At 43.6% G+C, this 11,096-nt stretch overlaps 2 protein-coding genes across 2 annotated transcripts in view; one reads left to right on the top strand and one right to left on the bottom strand.

Annotated features, from left to right (window-relative positions):
• Positions 1-11,096, bottom strand: part of EFHC2 (EF-hand domain containing 2) — a 195,873-nt gene that overhangs the window by 120,831 nt on the left and 63,946 nt on the right. The window lies entirely within an intron of this gene.
• On the top strand, positions 4,750-7,648 carry LOC103679211 (putative deoxyribonuclease TATDN2). The gene is made up of 2 exons (XM_040626424.1): positions 4,750-4,827; positions 5,476-7,648. Exons 1-2 carry the CDS (start codon positions 4,750-4,752, stop codon positions 7,594-7,596), a joined length of 2,199 nt encoding a protein of 732 aa, XP_040482358.1. The 3' UTR covers positions 7,597-7,648.

Genomic DNA, 11,096 nt, shown 5'->3' with positions numbered 1-11,096 from the left:
CGCCCCCAACATCCTCTTTGGTCTTAAGCTGGAGATGGTATTTAAGCTGCTAGTTCGGGCCATTTGTGGCAGTTACTCAGTTTTCCTGGGTCTCTCCCATGTACACAGGAGGTATACAGGTTACTAAACTACTTTTTGGTTTTTTCTTGTTTTTTTCTGTGCTGTATTACAGGGGCATCTTAGCTCGAGCATCTAGAAGGGTAAAGGGAAAATTATTTTTCCTCCCCTACATATGCTAATTTACAAAAAATTCTGATAAACCGAACATATAGAAATTATATAAGTTCTAGTCATGAACCACAAGTACAACTAGAAATGTATTATGTAACTATAAACGAAAATTCTCACTCCTAATAATTATTGTGTTAGAGGTAAATTTTAAAATACAAAAAAAAAAAGTATGGTAGATCTAATAAAATTTAAAGACATGCAAACCTATAAAATTTAGGTAAATCCATCATCTTGGGCGAATTACTGGGTTTAGATTATTACATAAAAGAACTTTAAAGTTAAAGAGAGCTTATTCAGTTCTATGTTCTAACTCAGCTATTCTCAGCCTTGGCTCTGCAATATGAAATTAGCAAAAAAGAAAAAAAGGAAGAAAGAGAGAGAGAAAGAGAGAAGGAAAGAAAGAAAGAGAAAGAAAAAGAAAGAACAAACAAACCAGACCCAAGCTTAAGTAGATCAAATCAGAAACTTAAAAAAAAAAGAAGACGACGACCAGACCCAAGCCTAAACAAATTAAATCACAATCTTGGGGGCGGGTAATGATGAGGAGAACAAAGGCAAAAGAAATGTAGATAAAATTAAATTTCCTCATAACTTGCAGCCTATTGAAAAATACTTGAGACAGGCAGAGTGTGACATTCCTCCAGGAGCTCACAACTGCCTTAACGTTAATGTTTTGCTACACGCAAAAAGCAACCTTAGCTTGACAACAGCCAGACCTCCAGGATCTTGTAAGTCTTCTCTAACATAGGAAAATCCTTTCGGAAACATCCTTTTTCTCTGCCCCCACCCCCCAACTTAAAAGCAGATCATCCATTGCTCTCCCCAATCCCAGTGCAGCTTTTCCTGCCCACAGGTCCTGTCCCCGTGCTTTAATAAAAACACCTTTCTGGGGTGCCTGGGTGGCTCAGTCGTTAAGCATCTGCCTTCAGCCCAGGGCATGATCCCAGGGTCCTGGGATCGAGCCCTGCATCAGGCTCCCTGCTTTGCTGGGATCCTGCTTCTTCCTCTCCCACTCCCCCTGCTTGTGTTCCCTCTCTCGTTGGCTGTGTTTCTCTCTGTCAAATAAATTAATTAATTAATTAATTAAAATAAAAAATAAAAAATAAAAAAAATGAAAACACCTTTTTTCCACCAAAGATGACCCCTCTCTCCTGGACCACATCACATCAGGTAAGAGGGGCATTAGTATTTTTTAAAAGCAACCCAGGTAATTCTGAAATGTAGTCAAGAGTTTTGACTCCGCGAGCAATGAATCGAGCAAAACTTTTTGGAAGTGTAAAAATTTGTCATAAGGAAAACAAGTAGAAAGCAAAAAGGGTAAGAGCATAAATAGAAGAATTTGAAAGAGAAAAACAACTGCAATAAATAGATCTGAGAGTTTCTTTAATAAATAAAATAGATAAAATTCTAGTAAAGATAATCAAGAAAGTATAAAGTCAGAAATGAGATATGGCATAACATAAAAATGTAATAAATTATAAGATATAAATCATCTTAATACATCATGCAAGCTTTTATGAAAATAACCTTTAAAACCCCAATTAAATAAGCGATTTTTGTAAGAACTGTGAATTGTTAAATCACAACGAATGAACTATAACCAAATAAGAAGTGAAAAAAATTACCAAAGAGTTGTCCCAACAAAAAGCTCCAGCCAGGATGATTTACTAATGGATTCTTTCGAACTTTCAAGGAAAAGAAAATTACCCCATCACATAACTCCCCCGGATACCAAAACAGATGGAAAGCCGCAAAGTGAATTTCAATTCTTGATAGACATATCATTACAAAGTCAACTACGGAGTAGTAGTCCNCACCTCCGCTGCACATACAAATCACCTACAGAGCTTTTTAAACTCCTGTTGCTTGGCCCACATCCACACCCACACCCACACACACATACCCACACACAATGAAATCAGCATCTTTCAGAGCAGGCCCAAGCATTACCGATTTTGAAAGCTCCCCAGGTGATAGGACTGTGCAAGGCTGCTTCCAGACAATTTCACTACTTATGATTTAAAATACAAGCAAACAGAATTCAATAGTTCTGCAACAGTTACAAGCCACCTGCACAAAGCACGCATTTTCCTACCCCATCCATTTTAAAATACAAGAGTAATTCCTTAACAAGACCGAAATCATCGGCTCTAGAACAGCATTACAGTTAGGTAACCTATGCATCCACTACAATCAGGAATGGAACAAAAATGCCCCTACTGACAACATTATTTAATACCTTTTTGAGGTGTTCTGGACAATGTCAGAAGGTATGAAATAAAAATACTAGCAAGAAAGAGACAAAAGTATTATAGGCTGATAAAATAATGGCATAAGCAAAGGCTGAGTAACTAAGAATAAATAAAAGATTTCAGCATAAATACAAATGAATCAAAAATACTCTTAGGGGTGCCTGGGTGGCACAGGTGGTTAAGCGCCCAACTCTTGATCTCAGCTCAGGTCTTGATCTCAGGGTGGTGAGTTCAAGCCCCACCTCGGGCTCCACGCTGGGCATGGAGTCTACTTAAATTTTTTTTTTAAATGTAATAAAAAATAGTCTCATGTAGTAGCAATAACCAGCTGAAAATATGGTGGGAGGGAAAAGTATGTTCGCAACAGAATAAAAAATTACAAAACACTTAAAAATAGTTTTAATGAAAACTCTGTGACCCAGATAAAAGCCTAAAAACACTCACTCAAAAATACAGATGAACTTGACGAATAGGTAGACTATATTCTGGATAAGTAGACTAAAATAACACATTTTAAGTTCATTGGTATTTTGGAGGAATTTGAAAAAAATAATTCTATGTCCAGCTGATGAAATCGACAAGTCTGCCTATTAAAGAAAATTATAAAAATTAAGGGCAATGGAAGGGACCTAACTCTCCCAGATTTTATACCTTACGATAATTTAATGCTTCAATTATTAAAATAGTACAATGCCACAACAACAAGAAACGTAATAGTACATGAAAAAGAAAAATAGTATGGAAATAGACTCTATTACCTACAGGAATTTTTTTTAAAGATTTTATTCATTTATTTGAGAGAGACAGCACAAGCAAGGGGAGCGGCAGGGGGAGAGGGAAAAACAGACTCCCCGCTGAGCAGGGAGCCCACTTGGGGCTCGACCCCAGGACCCTGGGATTATGACCTGAGCCAAAGGCAGACGGTTAATCGCCTGAGCCAACCAGGAGCCCCAAGACATGAATAAATCTTAAATGCATGTTTATTCATGAAAGAAACCAGTATAAAAAAGTTATATACTGTATGATTCCATTCATAGGACATTATAGAAAAGGCAAGCTATATAAACAATAAGCAAATCCGTGTTCCCAGGGGTCCTGGAGACTCCCCGCTGAGCAGGGAGCATGATGAGGGACTTGGTCCCCAGAACCATGGGATCACGATCTGAGCCGAAGGCAGATGCTTAACCGACTGAGCCACCCAGGCGCCCCACATAAAGGAATTTAACACATGAAAAAGGAATCACACATCAGTAAGTGAAAAAAGTACTAACTTGGAATAGCATCAAGTATATCCCAACCTAAAAGAAAGCATAACCCCAAATACATACCAGATGGATTATCAGCTTACATATAACAAATCTGTTTCTGTTACCCTGTACCCACCCTCCAGATGTGTGTGTGTGTGTGTGTGTGTGTGTCTCAAAGCCTTGAAAGGGAGGATGACCACTCTAGGCTTAGGAGAAGAAGAAAATTATGAAAGAAAAAAATAAAGACTTGAGTATAAAAACAAGTTATAAGCTCAAAAGAATAAAATGTAAGTAAAAAATAAACATACTAACAAAAAAACCTAAACGTGACNGTTTATTTTATAAAAATATTACTTAACTTTTAAAAGACCCTAAAAAAAGATGAAAAAAAGGACTTGAAATTCACCAGAGGGTCAATAAAGAAAAGAAAAATGTTTGCTCTAAGAAATTATCAGATGAGAGTGAATTAAAATGAGGCAGCGGTTTTGTTTCTCCCGTAATATGGGCCTGGTGGGATTATTCATCACGGATGGGATTTTAAACTACTACAATTCTTCTAGGGCAATGTGGTGCTATGAGGAGCCATTTTTAAATTCCTATACTTCTTCTCAGGAACTCCATTTCTGGGCATGTAGCCCAAAGAAACAAACCAAAATATGGAGAAACATATGTGCAGAGATGTTCTTTGCAGCGTTTTTTTTTTTTTTTAAATAGAAAAAAAACTCGAGTGAGGGAGCCTAAAAAGTTAACAGGAAGGGAAGGGTTTGGTGAATTATGGCACATCTTTGTACTCTGTGGAATATTATGAAGGCACTAGTATGATGTTTTCGAAAACTATACAGCAATAAGAAAAATACTTAGGATACGCAGAAATGTTGAGTGAAAAAAACCACAGAACTGAAAATGGTAATATGCTATAATTATAACTATGTTTTTTAAAAGCATGTATATTTAAACGATGTTTTAAAAACCATGTTTTCCTAAAAGAATGGGGGAAACAAAGGAACAAACAGCAAACGATGGTAGCAGCTCCTACGGAACCCTGGCTGGGCCAGAGATGGGGGGGGGGCCTCGGCCATGGAGGCGAGGCGGAAGAGGCAACGGGGGGTTGAGGGGGGGGACAGGGGCCAACTTACCGGAGGTGGGGGCGGGAGGCCAGCCCCTTGTTGGGGGGGTATTTCCGGTGGCCAAGACTAGTGGAGGGAGGGGGGTGCGAACCTCCCCTTTCGCTCCACTGCTGCGTTGGACCCTAGCCACCCCTTTGGCAGCCTGGACCTCTAGGCTCTGGGCACCCCGTGTGTGGTCCCCAAAGCACCTTACGGTCTTTTCAAGGGCTTTGGCATCTCGGAAGGACCTTGTTTTCCAAACCAAATGGAAGCGCTCTATGGTCCCGGAAGTGCTTTGATACCCCCGGAAGTACCTATGTGCGAAAGAGAAAGTGCTTAGAAATTTCCGAAGCACGTTGTGGCTTGGACGCCAGAGCGAGCTTTCCGGAAATCTTCGATCCTTGCGATTTTTCCAAAGCGCTTTGGAGCCACACACTCTGTTGGAGGACTTTGCCATCTCTGGAACACCGAGAACCATCATGGGCAGCTGAAAGAGTAGGGACGAGGTCGCTAAGCTACCGGAGCGGCGCGCGGTTCAGTACCGCAAGAGCAGCACCCAGGTAGGCTCCCCCGGGAACTGCGGACACCTCTGGGAGCCCACTGATGTGCCCCGTCCAGCTGGCCAGCTCCTAACTCTAGATCACGTTCAGGAGAGGCAAGCGTCCCCCACCGCCTGAGAACACAGAAAAAGGACTTGTGGCCTTCAAGCTGAGGTTTTTCCGGGGTGCAGCCTGCTGGGAGAAATTCCTCCCACCCGCCCCCCCGCCCCAACCACCCCATTCCTCAGGACCAGGTGTGGGTGGAGACTCTTTAAAGACTGCCCGATTCGGGGGATCACTCGGGGCTCCTTTTGTCCGTGGAATCCCCCCGTACCAACTCCTGCGCTCCGTTAGGCCCTCCCTAGAGGAAATGGCTTCTCTCGAGGATGCCTACCGCTTTAGCAGCAATTCCAAACACAGTTCCCGTAACTCCCCAAACTCTGACTTCGCAGCCCAAGTTGAGGGTCAAAGTGATAAGACCGAGGATGCCAACCAGGTCAAGAGAAAGAGTGCTACACTGCACGACCAGAGCTCGCCAACCGTCTATGGGAAGGGTATCCAGGGCCTCCTGGGAAAACTGATGGAAGAAGGCGACGAAGGCACTAGTGTAAAACCCAGCCCAAGAGAGCGTCCCAACCCGGGCCAAAGACCTGCCAGGGTCGTCACCTTCTCTGCTCCTCAGAACAAGCAGCCGGTAGCCCCCGAGGTTAGAGTGGAGAAGGAAAAGCTAGCGATAGAGGTCAACAATTTTGGTAACAGGAGGGTGATTATCGATCCGCTGGAGAAAGCCTGTGAGAAGCCACCTAGCGACCGAAGGGTGGTCATTTTTGAAAAAGGCTCTCCAGCCCTAAAATTTCTAGACAAATGTGACCCTTCCTCAGAAATGCAAAAGCATCAAGAATGGGAGGCCATGGCTGAGCACCCGTACTCAGCAAGTCACCTGCCTGGTATGGAAGAGCTATCTGCATTCAGATTCCCTCAGGAGAAGCCAATCTCCCTGGGTCTCTCAGGAGTTCCCAAGCCTTCGCCCTTCCCTGCTGACTGTGTCCTGGACCAGCCTCATTTGTACAGGGATCCCGGGCAGGCCTACACCAGCTACTGGAGCAGTAGCCCCCAGCCTTCCTACTATCCCTCCATGGGCCCCGGCAGTGACAGCACATCCCAGGCTGGGAGGGGCAGCCACAGCTTCTTCAGTGATTATTCCTCCAGCTCAGAAATGCACTTCCAAAACTGGCCCCCAGACTGGAAGGCATTAGAGGAAGGTTGGTCCCAGAATTTTCACTCCTATCGGTTCCCCAGCAGTCTAGAAGCCCAGGAGCCAACTGTCCAAGAGGAGACCGAGTCATCATATCCTTTTGGAGAGTATGCGTCTCCTTTCTGGCCGAGGAGCCACTGGAGTCGAGGCCACGATCAGGGTTTCATTGATACCCACTGTCACTTGGACATTCTGTACTCCAAGCTGTCTTTCAAAGGGACCTTTAGCAAGTTCACAGAAATGTATAACTGCTCCTTCCCTAAGGAGTTCCAGGGCTGCATCTCCGATTTCTGCGATCCTCGCACACTAAGGGATGGCCTGTGGGAAGAGCTGCTGAAAGATGATCTGGTTTGGGGGGCCTTCGGCTGTCACCCCCATTTTGCACGTTACTACAATGACACTCAAGAAAGAAAGCTGCTGCATGCCCTACGGCACCCCAAGGCCATAGCGTTTGGAGAAATGGGCTTGGATTACTCTTACAAGTGCACCACACCTGTCCCACAGCAGCACAGAGTGTTTGAGAGACAGCTGCAGCTGGCCGTGTCCCTGAAGAAGCCCTTGGTGATCCACTGCCGAGAAGCTGACGAAGATCTGCTGGGGATCATGAAAAGAAGGGTGCCCCCTGACTACAAGATCCACCGGCACTGCTTCACGGGCAACTACCCAGTCCTCGAGCCCCTCCTGAAGTATTTTCCCAACATGTCTGTGGGGTTCACAGCAGTCCTGACCTACTCCTCCGCCTGGGAGACCCGGGATGCTCTGAGAATGATCCCGCTAGACAGAATCGTCGTGGAAACCGATGCGCCCTACTTCCTGCCTCGTGGGGTTCCCAAAAGCGTTTGCCAGTATGCCCACCCGGGCCTGGCCCTGCACACGGTTCGCGAGATCGCCAGAATCAAAGGTCAGCCGCTCTCCCACACCCTGGCCATCTTGCGTGAGAACACTAGTTACCTCTACAATCTTTAAGCAAAGGGGGCATCGTCAGGAGTCTTCCAGAAAAGGGAGACCAGCAGCCTGACACCATAGACTTGGTTTGAACTCTGCCTCTGTCCCAAGGTCAAGGACGTGGTCAGCGAATCCCTTGGGACAGAAAGAGACCACAACAGGACGTTTTCCTCAAAACCTCTTCATAAGACTTCTGCTTCTGGCTGGTAGGGTGGGGTGCCAAAAGAGGGGGAGGAGGGTAGGGGGAACTGCTCTCAACGTTATCAAGGTTTTTCCTCCCAGCCAAATTGTGCCAGGGTAGGCAGCAAAGAACGGGTTCCATAGGGTCGATGAGTTGGCTAATCCAAATCCCTCTTCTCTGCCGCCTGGGTTTTTGAGCAGTTGGTGCACAGTCACCCTCCTACTGGCCTTGAAACAAACAAACAAGCGGAAAGGAATGTTGAATTTGAAAAGTAAGCTAGGTAATTTGTTGTTTGCTTCCCAGAACGTGTTTGTTATTATAGGAATTCTATAACCCATATGGTTTGTTGTTAAGTTCATAATTTCAGTGGCTGTGCAGCTTGCAATTTCTTATTTCTAAAGATAAGCCAACACCAGCATTTCATCTCAAAGGAAATCGATTTAGGTAAAATTTAGTCTGTGAATAGTCAGAATGGGCTGGTTTGGGGCCTGGGAGGGGGTGGGAGGTCTCCGTGGAGGAGCTTAGAGTGATGGGAGCCAGATCGGCTGAGTCTTAGAACAGCACTGAGATGAGTTTCAGATCTGAGCTGAACTCCCGACGCTTGTATAATTCCAAACCTCTCACATAACCAGTATATTAATAGCAACTGTTATTCAGATTGCTCTCACTCTTAACAAGGCCCAACTGTATACCACTTAGAAATACTGTTCTCCTGAAGGACAGAAATGGAGGAGAGCTTCAGCTGCCCACTTGGCAAACAGCTGTCCTCCCTGCGAGATTAAAAGGAACCCACATTTTAAGGAAAGTGTTTGAGTTCCAAAATTTAACTTTGCAAGCCAGAGCACACACCTGAATCCAGGAGTCCCTTGAGGGAAACAGGCCCAGCATACTCCAGACTTCTCTAGTTTCCTATGGGCCCATTTATCTGGATCCAGAAAAATCAGCTGGTTCCTCACTATCTGGTTCTCAGCTCAGAAGTCTCCTCCACAGAGAAGCCTTCCCTGACTACCACGTACACAGTGCTCCCCTCACCTGGGGAGGAAAAACTGCTTGGCTTCCGGTTTTGATTTCATTCTAGCGCTCAGCGCTGTCTGCAATTGTGTATATACCCATGTGTTCGTTGGTTACCTTCCCCACTAGGTTTATAAGCTTGTCAGTCCTGTTCATACCCCCATGAACATACACCTTGTACATACACCCGATGTTAGAAGAGTGCCTGGAACAGTCCAGGCACTTGGCAGAGATTTCTTAAGTTTGCCTATGTTTGAATAACGGACTTCACTGACCCCTGTGAGTTACTGACAATATTTAGGCAGGGGATCAGATATTTCGGAGAGAAGAGAGAAACAAACCATCATATTTCTAGCACCCCTCTCTCACTTAAAAAGCAAGGATTAAAAGACAGCCATATTCTGCTGTTTAGAGGTCCTCCATTAAAGAGAAAGAAATAATAAGGTCAAGCCCTACCAGGAACTTGACAGTTCAGCTTTCCTAGAGATAACACTGAGTAGGTCATAGATTTTTTTCCCCGTTACTGGGAATGCATTTTGGAGAAGGAGGAAGTATCAGTGTAAGAAAGCTGTAAGTGCTTCACTCTGTTTAGTAGGACCAACAGAAGTTGATGCAATGGGAAAGGTCCAAGTTGATCATATTTTTATGACAGGAAACCTTCAAAAATGAAGCTGATGTTTTAAGAAGGTTTTTTCTTTTTCCCCATTTAATGTACACGGTAAATAGACTTTGCATAAAGTGTGGCCCTCGACCCACAGGAGCCCTAACCTTGTGATAAAGGATTGCAGGAAAAGAAGGTTCTGTGGACACATGTGATGGGGAAACACTGAGTTCTACAAAGTTCCACAGATTTGGGGGGGGGGGGGGAGATCTCACATATCCTTAGATATGCTAATGTGAGCCACAAATCCCCAACATTCTCAAAGCTAATTCATCGGATTAATTCGAGGTACAATTCAACCAGCTCGAGTTCTTTGGGAATGCCAGTTTAGAAAAGGTGACCTCAAGTCACACTTCCACTGTTGCAGTCTCTTATCACCCTGTGGATGTGCCTCTACTTCTCACATTCTCACAAGCTCTCGCTACATAAGCTCCACGGAGCACAGAACATCATTTATCTGGCCCTAGCAAAGTGATGTCACCAAGCGGGCATTTTAAAAATGGGTGTGAGTGAACAATTGCGTTTATACGTACACGTTCCACAAGGTAATGTATGTATATAGTAATTAATTTTCCTCTCCAAAAAGAAATGGAGAAAAGATTTTTCTTACCTGTTTATCTCTCTCTACATTTTTATAGCAAACACATAGACCATACTCCGCAGTGTTTCAAACACGCAGGAGAGAGCCTTGCCATAATTCAGCTTTATTTCATAGGGAATGAGAGCGAGCAATGCAGTTTTTTCCGAGGGTACTATATCCAGAGTGGCCTAAATCAAAAATCCTAATCTTCCTTTACTTATTTCATGAATGTAGTAAAGAGCACTTCATCTATTCATGTTACTAGTAAAAACAAACGATCAAAACCTTGTCATCGAGATGTGCAAAATTTAGGGCACTTTGTAAATAGCTTTCTAGTGACAGATATTCCATCGAACCTCAAGGCATGATTAGAATTCATATGTTTGCATGGCACTTCAAAATTGGTGTGTCTACTTTCACATTCTAGAGGCTTCAGAAAGCCATGAAGGCAACCGGTGATCTAGAAATTCAATTTGCCGTTAGTGGTCCCTGGGCCATCGGTCAGCCCAGAGTCACAAGGCCTCTCGGGCCCATTACTGGGCTCCCTGAACCTTGGCACTCCTTTGACTGAATGTCAATATTTTGCTTCTCTTAAATTTTAGAAAGGCAGCTCTTTCTACCTTTAAAGGTCTAAAAGAACGAATTCCCTACTTAGGGAAAGATTTTGTTGTTTTAGTTGGTTTTTATTCCTAGTCAAAATTAGTACCTGCTTATTATAGGATTTTTAAGACGACTCAAGAGCACAAAGTGGGATAAAAAATAGTCCATAATACTTAGACAGTCAGTTTCACCACCGGAGTGGCTCCCTGGCAGTGTTCTTGATATTTCCATAGTTATTGCCAATTCCAGTATTGTAGTCCTTAAATCAGTTTTGCTAATATTTACTAGAATATTCACTTCATAATTAGCATTAGCTAGACATTTTACTTCCTCTGAATTTGTGATTTAAATACATTATTTTGTGTTCTCTTGGTTTGCTATCCTGAGCAAACAAGCTAGAAGTTTGTTAATTTTGTTGTCTAAGATTCAGCTCTTAGACTTTTTATTGAAATCGATTCCATTTACGGTTTTATACGTACGGTTTTATA

Source organism: Ursus maritimus, assembly GCF_017311325.1.
Source record: "Ursus maritimus isolate PB19 chromosome X unlocalized genomic scaffold, ASM1731132v1 scaffold_X1, whole genome shotgun sequence".
NCBI classification, from domain to species: Eukaryota; Metazoa; Chordata; class Mammalia; order Carnivora; family Ursidae; genus Ursus; species Ursus maritimus.
Note: the sequence above shows the minus strand (reverse complement) of the source record. Positions and strands in the feature narration are given on the sequence as shown.